General features: G+C 41.5%; 1 protein-coding gene across 1 annotated transcript; it reads left to right on the forward strand.

Moving 5' to 3' along the window:
* Positions 1 to 5,750: 5,750 nt before the first annotated feature.
* LOC125507266 (lysine-rich arabinogalactan protein 19-like) lies at positions 5,751 to 7,528 on the forward strand. The gene is made up of 3 exons (XM_048671902.1): positions 5,751 to 6,346; positions 7,169 to 7,246; positions 7,426 to 7,528. Exons 1-3 carry the CDS (start codon positions 5,751 to 5,753, stop codon positions 7,433 to 7,435), a joined length of 684 nt encoding a protein of 227 aa, XP_048527859.1. The 3' UTR covers positions 7,436 to 7,528.
* The last annotated feature ends 11,979 nt before the right edge of the window (positions 7,529 to 19,507 follow it).

Raw genomic sequence — 19,507 nt, forward strand, 5'->3', positions numbered from 1 at the left:
TCAACATTATGAATATGTGTATCACTACAATCGAGATTCAATAAACCATTTACACGGGGTGTATGACCATAGAAGGTTTTATTCATGTAAATAGAACAACAATTATTCTCTGGCTTAAATGAATAACCGTATTTGCAATAAACATGATCCAATCATATTCATGCTCAACGCAAACACCAAATAAAATTTATTTAGGTTCAACACTAATCCCGAAGGTAGAGGGAGTGTGCGATGGTGATCTTATCAACCTTGGAATCACTTCCAACACACATCGTCACCTTGCCCTTAACTAGTCTTTCTTCATTTTGCAACTCTTGTTTTGAGTTACTAATCTTAGCAACTGAAACGGTATCAAATACACTGGGGTTACTATGAACACTAGTAAAGTACACATCAATAACATGTATATCAAATATACCTTTGTTCACTTTGCCATCCTTCTTACCCGCCAAGTATTTGGGGTAGTTCCGCTTCCAGTGACCATTTCCTTTGCAGTAGAAGCACTCACTTTCAGGATTAGGTCTAGCTTTGGGTTTCTTCACGGGAGTGGCAACTTGCTTGTCATTCTTCTTGAAGTTCCTTTTATTTTCCTTTGCCCTTTTTCTTAAAACTAGTGGTCTTGTCAACCATCAATAGTTGATGCTTTTTCTTGATTTCTACCTTCGTTGATTTCAGTATCGCGAAGAGCTCGGGAATCGTTTTCGTCATCCCTTGCATATTATAGTTCATCATGAAGTTCTAGTAGCTTGGTGATAGTGACTAGAGAACTCTGTCAATCACTATCTTATCTGGAAGATTAACTCCCACTTGATTCAAGTGATTCTAGTGCCCAGACCTTCTTAACACATGCTCACTAGCTGAGCTATTCTCCTCCATCTTGTAGGCAAAGTACTTGTCAGAGGTCTCATACCTCTCGACATGGGCATGAGTCTGAAATACCAATTTCAACTCTTGGAATATCTCATATGCTCTCTGGCATTCAAAAGGTTTTTGAAGTCCCGGTTCTAAGCCGTACAACATGGTGCACTAAACTATCAAGTAGTCATCATATTGAGCTTGCCAAATGTTCATAACGTCTGCATCTGCTCCCGCAATAGGTCTGTCACCTAGCGGCGCATCAAGGGCATAATTCTTCTATGCAGCAATGAGGATAATCCTTAGATCACGGACCCAGTCCGCATCATTGCTACTATCATCTTTCAACTTAGTTTTCTCTAGGAACATATCAAAAATAAAACAGGGAGCTAAACGTGAGCTATTGATCTACAACATTGATATGCAAATACTATCAGGATTAAGTTCATGATAAATTAAGTTCAATTCATCATATTACTTAAGAACTCCCACTTAGATAGACATCCCTCGAGTCATCTAAATGATTACATGATACAAATCAACTAAACCATGTCCAATCATCACGTGAGATGGAGTAGTCTTCAATGGTGAACATCTCTATGTTGATCATATCTACTATATGACTGACGTTCGACCTTTCAGTCTGCAGTGTTCCAAGGCCATGTCTGTACATGCTAGGCTCGTCAAGTTTAACCTGAGTATTCCACATGTGCAAAACCGTCTTGCACCCATTGTATGTGAAAGTAGAGCTTATCACACCCGATCATCACGTGGTGTCTCAGCACGACGAACTATCGCAACGATGCATACTCAGGGAGAACACTTATACCTTGAAATTTTAGTGAGGGATCATCTTATAATGCTACCGCTGTACTAAGAAAAATAAGATGCATAAAAGATAAACATCACATGCAATCAAAATATGTGACATGATATGGCCATCATCATCTTGTGCCTTTGATCTCCATCTCCAAAGCACCGTCACGATCTCCATCGTCACCAGCTTGACACCTTGATCTCCATCATAGCGTCGTTGTCGTCTCACCAACTACTGCTTCTACAACTATCGGTAACGCATAGTGATAAAGTAAAGCAATTACCTGGCGATTGTATTTCATACAATAAAGCGACAACCATAAGGCTCCTGCCAGTTGCCAATAACTGTTACAAAACATGATCATCTCATACAACAACGTACATCACATCATGTCTTGACCATATCACATCACAACATGCCCTGTAAAAACAAGTTAGACGTCATCTACTTTGTTGTTGCAAGTTTTACGTGGCTGCTATGGGCTTCTAGTAAGAACCGTTCTTACCTACGCATCAAAACCACAATGATGTTTCGTCAAGTTTGCTGTTTTAACCTTTAACAAGGACCGGCCGCAGTCAAATTTGATTCAACTAAAGTTGGAGAAACTGACACCCGCCAGCTACCTTTATGCAAAACAAGTTGCATGTCTGTCGTGGAACCGGACTCATGAACGTGGTCATGTAAGGTTGGTCCGGGCCGCTTCATCCAACAATACCTTCGAATCAAAATAAGACGTTGGTGGTAAGCAGTATGACTATCACCGCCCATAACTCTTTGTGTTCTACTCGTGCATATCATCTACGCATAGACCTGGCTCGGATGCAACTGTTGGGAAACATAGCATGCAATTTCAAAAATTTACCTACGATCACGCAAGATCTATCTAGGACATGCATAGAAACGAGAGGGGAAGAGTGTGTCCACGTACCCTCGTAGACCGAAAGCGGAAGCGTTAGGTTAACACGCTTGATGTAGTCGAACGTCTTCATGATCCAACCAATCTAGTACCGAACGTACGACACCTCCGAGTTCAGCACACGTTCAGCTCGATGACGTCCCTTGAACTCTTGATCCAGCAGAGGGTTGAGGGAGAGTTTCGTTAGCACGACGGTGTGGTGTCGGTGATGGTGATGTGATCCGCGCTGGGCTTCGCCTAAGCACTACGACGCTATGACCGGATGAGTAAACTATGGAGGGAGGCACCTGTCACGCCCAATATGCGACTCTATCCTAAAGGAACTTGAAGGTCTACCAAGTATAGAAGCGCATATTGGAGACGCTTTTGCAAGGTGCATATCATTACATCGTACCATTACATAATAGCTGGGGATACATACAAAGGCATACAAATGCCACAAGAATACATCAAACTTCATACATGAGAACAACATCCGACTACGGATGCAACACAAATAGAAACTCAAACGACATCCACCCTGCTAGCCCAGCCTGCCGACCAGGAACCTAACCCAAGATCGACGAAGAAGAAGAACTCCAAAACAAGTAAACATCGCTCTCACGTCATGTTCATCACATTACCTGTACCTGCAAATGTGGTTGGTAATTTGTGAGTCACGAGGACTCAGCAATCCCATTACCATGGGTATCAAGACTAGCAAAGCTTAAAGGGTATGGAAAGGATAAGTGGTGAGGTTGCAGCAAGCGACTAAGCAATGTATGGTGGCTAACTTATGCTACCTCTTGAGCATGCGTTGGTTTTCCTTTGTAGAGGAAAGGGTGATGCAGCAAAGTAGCGTAAGTATTTCCCTCAGTTTTTGAGAACCAAGGTAACAATCCAGTAGGAGACTACATGCAAGTCGCCTAGTACGTGCACAAACAATCAAGAACCTCGCAACCAACGCGATAAAGGGGTTGTCAATCCCTTCACGGTCACTTACGAAAGTGAGATCTGATAAAGATAATAAGATAAATATTTTTGGTATTTTGTTGTATAGATTGAAAAGTAAAGATTGTAAAATAAATAGTAAACTAGAATTATATATCGGAAACTTATATGATGTAAAGTAGACCCGAGGGCCATATGTTTGACTAGTGGCTTCTCTCAAGATAGCATATATTACGGTGGGTGAACAAATTACTGCCAAGCAATTGATAGAAAAGCGCATAGTTATGAGAATATCTAGGCATGATCATGAACATAGGCATCACGTCCGTGTCAAGTAGACCGAAAAAATTCTGCATCTACTACTATTATCCACACATCGACCGCTATCCAGCATGCATCTAGAGTATTAAGTTCATAAGAACAGAGTAACGCACTAGGCAAGATGACATGATTTAGAGGGATAAACTCAAGCAATATGATATAAACCCCATCTTTTTATCCTCGATGGCAACAATACAATACGTTTCAGTTCCCTTTTTGTCACTGGGATCGAGCACCGCAAGATTGAACCCAAAGCTAAGCACTTCTCCCATTGCAAGAAAGATCAATACAGTAGGCCAAACTAAACCGATAATTCAAAGAGACTTGCAAAGATATCAAATCATGCATATAAGAATTTGGAGAAGAATCAAATATTTTTCATAGATAATCTTGATCATAAACCCACAATTCATCGGATCTCGACAAACACACCACAAAAAGTATTACATCGAATAGATCTCCAAGAACATCAAGGAGAACTTTGTATTGAGAACCAAAGAGAGAGAAGAAGCCATCTAGCTAATAACTATGGACCCGAAGGTCTATGGTAAACTACTCACACATCATCGGAGAGGCTATGGTGTTGATGTAGAAGTCCTCCGTTATCGAATCCCCCTCCGGCAGATCGTCGGAAAAGGCCCCAAGATGGGATTTCACGGGTACAGAAGGTTGCAGCGGTGGAAAAGTAGTTTTGTGGCTCCCCGGGATGTTTTTAGGGTATAAGAGTATATATATGTGAAAGAAGTAGGTCGGTGGAGCTACGAGGGGCCCATGAGGGTGGGGGGCGCGCCTACCCCCTGGGCGCACCTCCCTACCTCATGGCCGCCTCGTTGCTTCCTTGACCTCCACTTCAAGTCTCCTGGATTGCGTTTGTTCCAAAAAAGATCCCCGCGAAGGTTTCGTTCCGTTTGGATTCCGTTTGATATTCCTTTTCTGCGAAACACTGAAATAGGCAAAAAACAACAACTGTCACCGGGCTTCCAGGTAATAGGTTAGTCCCAAAAATAATATAAAAGAGCATATTAAAGCCCATTGAACATCCAAAACAGATAACATAATAGCATGGAACAAAAAAAATTGTAGATACGTTTGAGATGTATCAACATCCCCAAGCTTAATTTCTGCTCGTCCTCGAGTAGGTAAATGATAAAAACAGAATTTTTGATGTGGAATGCTACCTAACATAATTTTCAATGTAATTCTCTTTATTGCGGCATGAATGTTTAGATCCAAAAGATTCTAGACAAAAGATTAATATTGACATAAAAATAATAATACTTCAAGCATACTAACCAAGCAATTATGTCTTATCAAAATAACATAGCCAAAGAAAGCTTATCCCTACAAAATCATATATGTCCATGCTTCATTTTCGTCACGCAAAATGCTCCCATCATGCACAACCCCGGTGACAAGTCAAGCAATTATTTCATACTTAGCCTTTTCAAACTCTTTCAACTTTCACGCAATATATGAGCGCGAGCCATGGACATAGCACTATAGGTGGAATAGAATATGATGATGGAGCTTGTGTGAGAAGACAAAAAAGAAGAAAGTCTCACATTGACGCGGCTAATCAATGAGCTATGGACACTACTAGAAATCTACATTTTACCTAGAGCCATTGTCTTTACCTAGAGCTCATTAGCCTACTCAAGGGATAGAAAAGCAATAAACAGTGCCCTCTAGGGAAAGATGAATATCTATCTAAGAAAATTGTAACTTAAGCTTTCCCTAGGGTGGTGCCACGTACAAACATCAAAACCCAAAAAACACAAAGAGATGCACTGGTGTGGTCATGTAGATTGGCCCGCGCTACGCTCGCGCCATTTTTTTCCTCCCGCGAAGGTTGGGCCCATTGCACAGTGAGAAGAGGAAAGGAAGAAAGGGCGCGTAGAGGAAAAAAATCGTATGTGTCTCGTCCAAGCACGCCCCTGTCCCAAACGGTGTCGCCGCCAGACCAAAATTCCCCTCTCTCAAACCCTTCCTCCCGTCCCGATCTGCCGCGCCTCGCCCTGGGTCGACCGCTCCACCGCTCCCCTGCTCGCCTCGCTGGATCGCCCGCTCCGCCGCTCCCGTGCTCGCCCCGCTCCGCCGCTCCCCCGCCCGCCCAGCTCCGCCGCTCCCCGCCCCGCCCAGCTCCGCCGCTCACCGCCCCGCCCAGCTCCGCCGCTCCCCGCCCCGCCCAGCTCCGCCGCTCCCCTGCTCCCGCCTAGCTCTGCCGCTCCCCTGCTCGCCTCACTCCGCCGCTCCCCTGCCCGCCTCACTCTGCCACTCCCCTTCTGTGTACTGCATCGTGACCTAGTCACACCATGGTCGCGACGGGCGCGGTGGCCCTGGCCACGCCGGCTTGGTGACGGCTTGGTGCCGCTCGTGGTGACTCCATCTGCGACGCCCTCAACTCGTGCTAACTGTGCCACCCTTGACCGTGGTGGCGGTGTCGTCCTCGCTGATTGGACGATGACCGGATCTGTCTGCTGTTGTACGCCGCTGCTCCTGTCGAAAAGGTTCTCTCTCCATCTCTCTCACTCTCTGGTTTAGATAGTTTTTCGATTGCTGGTTTAGATAGTTGTACTTGTATATGACTAGCAAGATTCTGAAATTTTGATTTGGTTTTAGCATCGAAATAAAGCAGTATGTTGTCCACTATTCAGTACATCTTGACGTTGTTCAGTAGCATCGTCGGCACTTGGGGTTGTCAGTTTCAATATCTTGCGTATAAAAGGTGTATGGAAGGTCAAAGGAATAAAAGAAATTTATAGCAAAAAAGGAAATATAAGAACTGATTGATATGAAGATGCATGAACACATGAATGAGCCATTCAACTATGTAAATTGTGGTCAGAATGTAGACAAGATATTTCAACACAGTGAGTAGGAAATATTTCATATAGTCTATCTCTTGAGTTTGTTCACGGCTACTGCAAGTGCATGAATGACAGAAATAGTAGCTTCAGTGATCCATCTTGAATGATGCCATCCTTGAATTTAGGTAAAAGTGGCAGGGCTACTGCATTTTACAATTGCTGTAGTTATGTATATGAAATTGTCTGTGTGTTTTACCATTGATGTATAGTTATCCACATGATTATTATATAGTTATCCATGTTGAGCATCGTATGATTTTCTTGTCCACTTTCCATGCGTCCTTCATATAATATCAATAGAAGTAGGTATTTCATATAGTCTATCTGTTGAGTTTGTTTTCTCTGGCCAAAGCTAGTAGCCTCTATTTTATGTTATGAATAAATGGAAGTCCTCCAACATCGTTCATTGGTTTTCTACATTTTTTTAGAAACTGACTAGTGTCGGGTGTTGTTTGCTTGAAGAAAATTTCCCTGTTCGTGGTGTCGAAACAATAGTTGTCAAAGCAACAGAGAACAAAGACATTGCTCAACTGGAATCAAGTAGGTATTATGATCTGTTCTTTCCATGAATAAATGTCGATTAATGCATTGTTCATCTGTATGATATAGGAACCGGGGTTATTTTTTGTTGGCTGATGAATGGTTTTCTATTTTAGTGTGTATGATGTATTTTGTGTGGGGATGCGGCTGGTGATTGTAGCAATTCATTTTTATTTCAGATTTATGTAGAAAACCAGACCATGTCTTTGGATGCTCAGTGTAGCTGGATGTATAGTGGGTGGAAGGATAATGGAAGACATTCTGATGAGTGGATATGGAATACAAATGCTTTTGTGAACCATGTTTTTGAGGGTGTCCGTAGTTCCAAGTTTGGAGTTTCCCGTCCTTGCTCAAAATGTTGCAATGGTAGTAGAAGAACAAAACAATTGATGACCTCTCATCTTTGTCATTGGGGGTTCATGCCCAACTACTTTAGATGGATTGCACATGGGGAGCGTCATGTTCATGTAGATAGAGTGGAGTCTGTCAACACTGATTGCTTAGAGGACATGTTGTGTGACTTTGGGGATTCAATGCATGTCGATGATGTAGACGAGGAGCCAACACCGGATGCCAAAGATTTTTATGCCATCTTGTCAGCTGTTAGAGAGCCACTCCGTGAGTTCACCCAAACCTCACGCTTTGCTACTGTTACACGCTTGATGGGAATTAAGTCACAATACAATCTGTCAGGCGACTGCATAAATAGTTTACTAAAACTTTGACAAGATACACTCCCACAAGTCAATAAAATGCCATCAAGCTTATATGAGTGCAAGTGTATCTTAGTTCATTTGAAAATGCCACTCCTGAAAATAGATGCATGCGTTAACCATTGCATGCTATACTATAAGGATAGAGAGGAAAAACTGAAGTGTGATTTCTGTGGTGAAGCAAGATATAAGGTAGTTAAAAATGACTGCCAAATAAGAAGCGTAAACCCATCCCCCGTAAGGTTCTACGATACCTTCCATTTCTCGCAAGATTGCAAAGGTTGTTCATGAAGCCTGAATTTGCTAAGCACATGAGATGGCACATGGAAGGCATCCGAGAAAATCCAGGAATGATGGTGCACCCATGTGATAGTGAATCATGAAAATCTTTCAATGAGGATGGGTTTGCAAGTGATCCACGCAATGTTAAGCTAGTCAAGTCCTCTGATGGCTTCAACCCTTTTAATTTCGGGTTAACACAATACTCTTGTTGGCCTGTGTTTCTTGCTCCTTTGAACCCGCCACCTGCTCTTTGCTTGAAAACCTAAAATATCTTTCTTAGCATGGTGATCCCTGGACCAAAGGGTCCTGGCAAGAACTTCAATGTGTACATGGAGCCTTTATATGACGAGTTGAAATTGGCATGGGCGGGTGTACCAACTTATGATAGTTTTCTTAAGCAAAATTTCAATAAGGGTAACCTTGCATACTACTGTCCATGACCGCCCTGCATTTGGTATGGTTGCTGGATGGTCTACCCATGGTGGGTTGGCTTGTTATGAGTGGGGTAGATCCACAAACAATTTGGCTGGATAATGGGCACAAATGGAGTTGGTTTTGATAGCCACAGGCGATTTTTGCCGGCCGATCATGTATTTAGGACCCAGCGTGATGCCTTTTAAAAAGATACAGTAGTGAAGGATATTGCTCCACGTAGGTTAACAGGGGATGAAGTTTTTGCTTACATGAATGAAGTTAAGGACATCAATTTTGAGGGTTACGGAGTAACACACAATTGGACACACATTCCAAAGTTGTGGGAATTGCCAAACTTCCCAAAGCTTTTGCTTCCTCATAATATAGATGTTATGCACACTGAAAAAATATTGCAGAAGCAATATTCAATACTGTCCTAAACATTCCTAGCAAGACAAAAAACAATGCCAAAGCCCGCCTTGACCAAGCTGTACTGTGTAGCAGAACTGATTTCAACCTTCAAGAAAAGCCTAACGGTAAATGGGAAAAGCCTAGAGCACCATATTGCTTGAAGAGGAACCAAATAAGAGAGGTCCTGTTGTGGTTTCTTCAGCTCAAATTTCCGGATGGATATGTGGCCAACATGAAGAGAGGTGTTAACTTAGAGAAACTTAAGATATATGGACTCAAAAGTCATGATTACCATATATTTATTGAGCGTCTGCTGCCTATCATGCTACGGGGATATGTAGATAATTGCTACGTCTTGAGCTTGCGTTGGTTTTCCCCGAAGAGGAAGGGATGATGCAGGAGAGTAGCATAAGTATTTCCCTCAGTTTTTGAGAACCAAGGTATCAATCCAGTAGGAGCCCACGCTCAAGTCCCTCGTACCTGCACAAAGCGATAGCTACTCGCAACCAACACGATTAGGGGTTGTCAATTCCTTCACGGTCACTTACGAGAGTGAGATCTGATAGATATAATATTTTTGGTATTTTTGGTATAAAGATGCAAAGTAAAAAGAAAAAGCAAAGTAAAAAGCAAAGCAAGATTAAAGTGATGGAGATTGATATGATGAGAATAGACCCGGGGGCCATATGTTTCACTAGTGACTTCTCTCATGAGCATAAGTGTTCTACGGTGGGTGAACAAATTACTGTTGAGCAATTGACAGAATTAAGCATAGTTATGAGAATATCTAGGCATGATCATGTATATAGGCAACACGTCCGTGACAAGTAGATCGAAACGATTCTGCATCTACTACTATTACTCCACTCATCGACCGCTATCCAACATGCATCTAGAGTATTAAGTTAAAAACAAAGTAACGCCTTAAACAAGATGACATGATGTAGAGAGATAAATTCATGCAATATGAAATAAACCCCATCTTGTTATCCTCGATGGCAACGATACAATACGTGCCTTGCTGCCCCTTCTGTCACTGGGTAAGGACACTGCAAGATCGAACCCAAAGCTAAGCACTTCTCCCATGGCAAGAACTACCAATCTAGTTGGCCAAACCAAACAGATAATTTGAAGAGTCTTGCAAAGATAACCAATCATACATAAAAGAATTCAGAGAAAATTCAAATATTATTCATAGATAGACTTGATCATAAACCCACAATTCATCGGTCTCAACAAACACACCGCAAAAAGAAGATTACATCGAATAGATCTCCACAAGAGAGGGGGAGAACGTTGTATTGAGATTCAAAGAGAGAGAAGAAGCCATCTAGCTACTAACTATGGACCCGAAGGTCTGAGGTAAACTACTCACACTTCATCGGAGGGGCTAGGATGATGAAGAAGCCCTCCGTGATGACGACCCTCTTCCGGCGGAGCTCCGGAACAGGCCCCAAGATGGGATCTCGTGGATACAGAAAGTTGCGGCGGTGAAATTAGGTTTTTGGCTCCTCTTCTGATTGTTTGGGGGTACGTGTGTATATATAGGAGGAAGAAGTACACCGGAGGAGCAACGAGGGGCCCATGAGGCAGGGGGCGCGCCCTAGGGGGGGGGCGCCCCCCACCCTCGTGACCGCCTCTTTTGTTCCTTGGAGCAAGGTCCAAGTCTCCTGGATCACGTTCGCTGAGAAAATCACGTTCCTGAAGATTTTATTCCGTTTGGACTCCGTTTGATATTCCGTTTATTTGAAACACTAAAATAGGCAAAAAACAGCAATTCTGGGCTGGGCCTCCGGTTAATAGGTTAGTCCCAAAAATAATATAAAAGTGGAAAATAAAGCCCAATATAGTCCAAAACAATAGATAATATAGCATGGAGCAATCAAAAATTATATATATGTTGGAGACGTATCAGGCATCCCCAAGCTTAATTCCTGCTCGTCCTCGAGCAGGTAAATAATAAAAAGAGAATTTTTGATGCGGAGTGCTACTTGTCATAATTTCAATGCAAATCTTCTTAATTGTGGTATGAATATTCAGATTAGAAAGATTCAAGACAAAAGTTTATATTGACATAAAAATAATAATACTTCAAGCATACTAACAAGGCAATTATGTCTTCTCAAAATAACATGGCCAAAGAAAGTTATCCCTAAAAAATCATATAGTCTGACTATGCTCCATCTTCACCACATAAAGTATTTAAATCATGCACAACCCCTATGACAAGCCAAGCAATTGTTTCATACTCTAACTTTTTCAAAAAATTTCAATCTTCACGCAATACATGAGCCTGAGCCATGGATATAGCACTATAGGTGGAATAGAATGGTGGTTGTGGAGAAGACAAAAAGGAGGGGAAGATAGTCTCACATCAACTAGGCGTATCAACGAGCTATGGAGATGCCCATCAATAGATATTAATGTGAGTGAGTAGGGATTGCCATGCAACGGATGCACTAGAGCTATAAGTATATGAAAGCTCAAAAAGAAACTAAGTGGGTGTGCATCCAACTTGCTTGCTCATGAAGACTAGGACAATTTGTGGAAGCCCATCATTGGAATATACAAGTCAAGTTCTATAATGAAAAATTCCCACTAGTATATGAAAGTGATAACATGAGAGACTCTCTACTATGAAGATCATGGTGCTACTTTGAAGCACAAGTGTGGTAAAAGGATAGTAACATTGTCCCTTCTCTCTTTTTCTCTTATCAATTTTTTAATATATTTTTTGTTTGGGCCTTTTCTCTTTTTTTATGGCCTCTTTTTATTTGGGCTTCTTTGGCCTTTTTTTTATTTTATTTTTCGTCCGGAGTCTCATCCCGACTTATGGGGGAATCATAGTCTCCATCATTCTTTCCTTACTGGGACAATGTTCTAACAATGATGATCATCACACTTTTATTTTTCTTATAACTCAACAATTACAACTCGATACTTAGAACAAAATATGACTCTATATGAATGCATCCGGCGGTGTACCGGGATATGTGATATGACAATGATGGAGTGTGTCATGATGAACTAGATGGTGGAAAGTTGCATGGCAATATATCTCGGAATGGCTATGAAAATGCCATAATAGGTAGGTATGGTGGCTGTTTTGAGGAAGGTATATGGTAGGTGTATGATACCGGCGAAAGGTGCGCGGTATTAGAGAGGCTAGCAAAGGTGGAAGGGTGAGAGTGCGTATAATCCATGGGCTCAACATTAGTCATAAAGAACTCATATACTTTATTGCAAAAATCTAGAAGTTATCAAAGCAAAGTATTACGCGCATGCTCCTAGGGGGATAGATTGGTAGGAAAAGACCATCGCTCGTCCCCGATCGCCACTCATAAGGAAGACAATTAATAAATAAATCATGCTCCGACTTCATCACATAACGGTTCACCATACGTGCATGCTACGGGAATCACAAACTCTAACACAAGTATTCTTTAAATTCACAACTACTCAACTAGCATGACTTTAATATTATCACCTCCATATCTCAAAACAATTATCATGCTTCAATCTTTTCTTAGTATTCAACACACTCAAAAGAAAGTTTCACAAATCTTGAATACCAAGCATATTATTATTAAGCAAATTACCATGCTAGTAAGAGACTCTCAAAATAATTTAAGTGAAGCATGAGAGATCAATAGTTTCTTTAAAACGAATCCACCACCGTGCTCTAAAAGATCTAAGTGAAGCACATAGAGCAAAATTATAACGCTCAAAAAGATATAAGTGAAGCACATAGAGCAAAATTATCTAGCTCAAAAGATATAAGTGAAGCACATAGGGCAAGACTACTACGCTCAAAAGATATAAGTGAAGCATATAGAGCAAAACTACTTAGCTCAAAAGATATAAGTGAAGCACATAGAGTATTCTATCAATTTTTAATTCATGTATGGCTCTCTCAAAAGGTGTGTATAGCAAGGATGATTGTGGTATACTAAGGCACAAAGACACAAATAATACAAGACTCTCCAAGCAAAACACATATCATGTTGGTGAATAAAAATATAGCTCCAAGTAAATTACCGATGGAAGTGGACGAAAGAGGGGATGCCTTCCGAGGCATCCCCAAGCTTTGACCTTTTGGTGTCCTTGGATTATCTTGGGGGTGCCATGGGCATCCCCAAGCTTAGGCTCTTTCCACTCCTTGTTCCATGATCCATCAAAAGAATTCACCCAAAACTTGAAAACTTCACAACACAAAACTCAAAATAGAAAACTCGTGAGCTCCGTTAGCGAAAGAAAACAAAAGACCACTTCAAGGTACTGTAATGAACTCATTCTTTATTTATATTGGTGTTGAACTTACTGTATTCCAACTTATCTATGGATTATAAACTATTTTACTAGCCATAGATTCATCAAAATAAGCAAACAACACACGAAAAACAGAATCTGTCAAAAACAGAACAGTCTGTAGTAATCTGTAGCTAGCGCAAGATCTGGAACCCCAAAAATTCTAAAATAAGTTGCTGTACGTGAGTAATTTATCTATTAATCATCTTCAAAAAGAATTAACTAAATAGCACTCTTCAAATAAAAATGACAGCAGTTCTCGTGAGCGCTAAAGTTTCTGTTTTTTTACAGCAAGTTCAACAAGACTTTCCCCAAGTCTTCCCAACGGTTCTACTTGGCAAAAACACTAATTAAACACAAAAAACACAACCAAAACAGAGGCTAAATAATTTATTTATTACTAAACAGGAGCAAAAAGCAAGGAATAAAAATAAAATTGGGTTGCCTCCCAACAAACGCTATCGTTTAACGCCCCTAGCTAGGCATAAAAGCGAGGATAGATCTAGGTATTGCCATCTTTGGCAGGCAATCCATAAGTGGCTCTCATGATAGTTTCATATGGTAATTTTATTTTCTTTCTTGGAAAGTGTTCCATGCCCTTTTTAATGGAAATTGAAATCTAATATTCCCTTCCTTCATATCAATAATCGCACCAACCGTTCTAAGGAAAGGTCTACCAAGAATAATAGGGCAAGAAGGATTGCAATCTATATCAAGAACAATGAAATCTACGGGCACATAATTCCTATTTTCAACAATAAGAACATCATTAATCCTTCCCATAGGTTTCTTAATAGTGGAATCCGCAAGATGCAAGTTTAGAGAGCAATCATCAAAATTACGGAAATCTAGCAAATCACACAAAGTCTTGGGAATAGTAGAGACACTAGCACCCAAATCACACAAAGCATAAAACTCATGATCTTTAATTTTAATTTTAATAGTTGGTTCCCACTCATCATAGAGTTTTCTAGGGATAGATACTTTCAACTCAAGTTTTTCTTCATAAGATTGCATCAAGGCATCAACAATATGTTCGGTGAAGGCTTTATTTTGACTATAAGCATGTGGAGAATTTAGCACGGATTGCAACAAGGAAATACAATCAATTAAAGAGCAACTTTCATAATTAAATTCCTTGAAATCCAATATAGTGGGTTTAGCAGCATCTAGATTTTTATTTCTTTCAATCCCACTTTCGTCAATTTCATCATTAAGATCTAAATACTCCGAATTTTTAGAACGCCTTCTAGGTAAAGGAAGATCATATTCAGTTTCATCAAGATTAATATTGCAAAATAAAGATTTAATAGGAGACACATCAATAAATTTTAGATCTTCATCTTGATTTTCATAGGTATCCGGTTTAGCAGCCATCTTATTAACTAAGGTGGCTTGCATGTCCGAAATTTCAACAGTCATCTTTTCTAGACGAGCAATTTGGGATCTTATACCCTCAAATTCTTTAGACATATCATCAAGCTCTTTATTCGTATGTCTCATAAAACTTTTTTTGTTCCTTAAGCTCGTTTCTAAAGAAATTATTATGCTCAAATTGCAAAACCATAAACTTCCTAACATTGGTTTCGATCTCCTCTAACCTTTTAAGGTGAAGATCACCAAATCTCGGTTGAGCCATCGCGACAAACAAGCAAACAAAAGCAAACGGGCAAAAAGAGGCAAATAGAGAGGGAGGATAGAGAGAGAGGGCGAATAAAACGGCAAGGGTGAATTGGGGGGAGAGGAAAACGAGAGGCAAATGGCAAATAATGTAATGCGAGAGATAGGGATTGTGATGGGTACTTGGTATGTTGACTTTTTGCATAGACTCCCCGGCAACGGCGCCAGAAATTCTTCTTGCTACGTCTTGAGCTTGCGTTGGTTTTCCCCGAAGAGGAAGGGATGATGCAGTAGAGTAGCGCAAGTATTTCCCTTAGTTTTTGAGAACCAAGGTATCAATCCAGTAGGAGCCCACGCTCAAGTCCCTCGTACCTACACAAAGCGATAGCTACTCGCAACCAACGCGATTAGGGGTTGTCAATCCCTTCACGGTCACTTACGAGAGTGAGATCTGATAGATATAATATTTTTGGTATTTTTGGTATAAAGATGCAAAGTAAAAAGTAAAAGCAAAGTAAAAAGCAAAGCAAGATTAAAGTGATGGAGATTGATAAGATGAGAATAGACTCGGGGGCCATATGTTTCACTAGTGGCTTCTCTCATGAGCATAAGTATTCTACGGTGGGTGAACAAATTATTGTTGAGCAATTGACAGAATTAAGCATAGTTATGAGAATATCTAGGCATGATCATGTATATAGGCATCACGTCCGTGACAAGTAGATCGAAATGATTCTGCATCTACTACTATTACTCCACTCATCGACCGCTATCCAGCATGCATCTAGAGTATTAAGTTAAAAACAGAGTAACGCCTTAAGCAAGATGACATGATGTAGAGAGATAAATTCATGCAATATGAAATAAACCCCATCTTGTTATCCTCGATGGAAACGATACAATACGTGCCTTGCTGCCCCTTCTGTCACTGGGTAAGGACACTGCAAGATCGAGCCCAAAGCTAAGCACTTCTCCCATGGCAAGAACTACCAATCTAGTTGGCCAAACCAAACAAATAATTCGAAGAGTCTTGCAAAGATAACCAATCATACATAAAAGAATTCAGAGAAAATTCAAATATTATTCATAGATAGACTTGATCATAAACCCACAATTCATCGGTCTCAACAAACACACCGCAAAAAGAAGATTACATCGAATAGATCTCCACAAGAGAGGGGAGAACTTTGTATTGAGATTCAAAGAGAGAGAAGAAGCCATCTAGCTACTAACTATGGACCCGAAGGTCTGAGGTAAACTACTCACACTTCATCGGAGGGGCTAGGATGATGAAGAAGCCCTCCGTGATGACGGCCCTCTTTCGACGGAGCTCCGGAACAGGCCCCAAGATGGGATCTCGTGGATACAGAAATTTGCGGTGATGGAATTAGGTTTTTGGCTCCTCTTCTGATTGTTTGGGGGTACGTGTATATATATAGGAGGAAGAAGTACGCCGGAGGAGCAATGAGGGGCCCACGAGGCAGGGGGGCGCGCCCTAGGGGGGGGGGCACCCTCGTGACCGCCTCTTTTGTTCCTTGGAGCAGGGTCCAAGTCTCCTGGATCACGTTTGGTGAGAAAATCACGTTCCCGAAGATTTTATTCCGTTTGGACTCCGTTTGATATTCCGTTTATCTGAAACACTAAAATAGGCAAAAAACAACAATTCTGGGCTCGGCCTCCGGTTAATAGGTTAGTCCCAAAAATAATGTAAAAGTGGAAAATAAAGCCCAATATAGACCAAAACAGTAGATAGTATAGCATGGAGCAATCAAAAATTATAGATACGTTGGAGACGTATCAATAATGATGTCTGGGAAGCCTTAGCTGAGCTAAGCTATTTCTTTAGGCTGCTTTGCGCGAAAGAAATAGATCCTAACCAAATGGATAAATTGGAGAAAAACATTCCTGTCCTAATTTGTAAATTGGAGAAAATTTTCCCCCGGGGTTCTTTGATTCAATGGAGCATCTAATGATACACCTCCCTTATCAAGCAAAAGTAGGAGGGCCTGTTAAGTTACCGTTGGATGTATACTTACGAAAGTTATGTTTTGTTCTTCATGCGTTCAGTCCATATGGTAATTGTATTTCCTCTTTAGGCATTAATTTGTTACATGGCAATGTAGGTTAATGAAAAAAATTAGAGCAAAAGTTAGTAACAAAGCACGTGTGGAGGCTTCGATTATTGATGCATTTCTTGTTGAGGAGATTTTGAACTTTAGTTCTTTATACCTTCCTGATGATGTGCCTACCTCAAGAAATCGCCCCCAACGCTATGCACAAACTAGCACTCCGAGCACAAGTACTCTTAGTTTGTTTGAAGACAAGGGATGGAAAATTGGTAGAGGGGAGCCTAGGATCTTATCACATGAAGAATACAAGACATTCATGATTTTTATCTTAATAAACATGCCTGAAATGGATGATACACTATTAGGGAAAACCTTATACACAGAAATTTAGCTGTAGCGCGTGTCAAAAAAGGGCGCTAGTGCTAAATAGCAGTAGCGCATGTCCGTAAACCGCGCTACAGATACAATAGTAGCAGTAGCACGTGTGCATGAAAATGCGCTACCACTAATATCCCCTTTGCTAAACCGATAGGCTACGCATAGCAGTAGCGATCTTGACGAAAGCGCGCTACCGCTAGCACATAAGTAGCAGCGCGTTTCGCGCGGAGAGCGCTACTGCTAATGGAAATAAAATAAAATAAAAAACAAATGGAAAAGTAAATGAAAAAGAAAGAAATAGAAAAAGGAGAAAGGAAAAGGAGAAAGGAAAAAATAAAATGTAGAGCAAAATAAATGAGAAAGCGGAAAAAAGGAGAAAGACGTAGCAGTAGCGTTTGTTCGTAAGAGGCGCTATAGCTAACGTAGCTGCAGCGCGTTTCCTAGACCCCCGCTGTAGAAACAGAAAAGGAAATAAGAAAGATGAAGGAAATTACATAGCTATAGCAGTATCACGTTTTGTGAAAATCGCTATAGCTAACTTAGCTATAACGGTTTCGCGAAAAGCACTACCGCTAAGTTTGACTTAACCAAAAAACCATTTCCCCCCGGCCACCACTTCTCCCTCAAATCCCTCGACCCACCCCGCCGCCGTCTGCCCGATTCACCGTCGCCCCACGTCGCCGCCGTCTCCTGCCAACGTCGACTCCCCCGGAGCCACCAGAGCCGCGCGCCATCGACACCACCGGAGCCGCCCCCAATGCCACCGGAGCCGCGCGGCCTCATCAACGCCACCGGAGCCGCAGTCGACGCCACCGGATCCACCCTCGCCACAACTGCCTCCCTCGCCGCCAGCGGAGACGCCCCCGCCTCCCTCGCCACCACTGCCTCCCGCGCCACCACCGGAGCCATCCTCTGTAAGCCCCCACCCCTCCTCTCTCTCTATCTCTAAATTAGTTAGGTTAATTTAGTTAGGAAAAGAATTTAGTTAAGTTAATTTGACAGAGATGCCCCTGCCTCCCTCGCCGTAGGAAAAAATTGTATATGCTTAACTAGGGCAGTAGGGTTAGGGTTGTAGTGTTTAATTACAAATGTTAGGAAAGTAAGGTTTAACTAGATGTTAACTAGGGTGGTAGGATTTAGTTTAGAGAAAAAATCAATATAAAAATATAAATTTCTATTAGTGTTGCAAGTCTAGTAGGTTCTTAATTTTTAGTGATTTTTATTAGGACAAAAATGTAGGACATAATTTGAGTTCTAGGTTCAAAATTTGAGTTCTAGGGTTCATCCATCTATATTTGGTTTTTGAATTGAGTTTCAGAGAGCATGAGATTTGTCTAGATTTTCTTGAAGTGTCAAACACTAGGAGATGCAAATTTGAAGTGGTCATGATATATGAAAAATCCTCAATTGTGTTTGCTCATTGATCATAATCGACATTGAAGTGGTTCGATTGTGCCCAAGTGGCCTTTTGTTGTTTCCAGGGAATGAAGCCGAGTGGCCTATGTTTTGTTAGAATGTTGATTCATTTCCGTTTCGGCAAAATTCAGGTTCTCGATTTGTCCACTTTTTAGCAAAGGTCATGCCGAAATTTTCCGTGAATTTCGGCATGACTTGTGCTACAAACTAGGACATATCGAGTGCCCAGGATTTGCCTCACCGGGAAGGAGTCAACGTTCCTGCAAAACAATAGGCCTTTTTATGTCATTATTCATTTTATTAGGTCTAGAGTTAATTGACTAGATTTAATCGTAGGAAACATGGCTAGCAACGATGAAGGATAGGGTTCTGGTGAATGCGACGATGTCTACCGGGCGGCAGACGAATTTTTTAGCCTTGCCGACATCGAGACCGGTGCTGAGACTCAGACCGGCATCAAGACTGAGACTGAGACCGGCGCTGAGACTCAGACCGGCATCGAGACCGGCGCTGAGACTGAGACCGGCGCTGAGACATAGACCGGCATCGAGACCGGCGCTGCCTCGGGGAGCGGAGCCGATGTAGAACCGAAAGCAAATAGGCAACGGCCTCCTAACAAACTCAGGACTACTAGACTGGTGGTCACGGAG

This window comes from Triticum urartu, chromosome 5 (genome assembly GCF_003073215.2).
Source record: "Triticum urartu cultivar G1812 chromosome 5, Tu2.1, whole genome shotgun sequence".
Lineage (NCBI taxonomy): Eukaryota > Viridiplantae > Streptophyta > Magnoliopsida > Poales > Poaceae > Triticum > Triticum urartu.

Bases quoted from the DNA above. Each gene is read 5' to 3' on its own strand.
- LOC125507266 (XM_048671902.1), top strand. From the start codon at position 5,751: ATGTGTCTCGTCCAAGCACGCCCCTGTCCCAAACGGTGTCGCCGCCAG. The intron at 6,347-7,168 runs GTTCTCTCTCCA...GTTTGCTTGAAG, and splicing joins CCGCTGCTCCTGTCGAAAAG to AAAATTTCCCTGTTCGTGGT.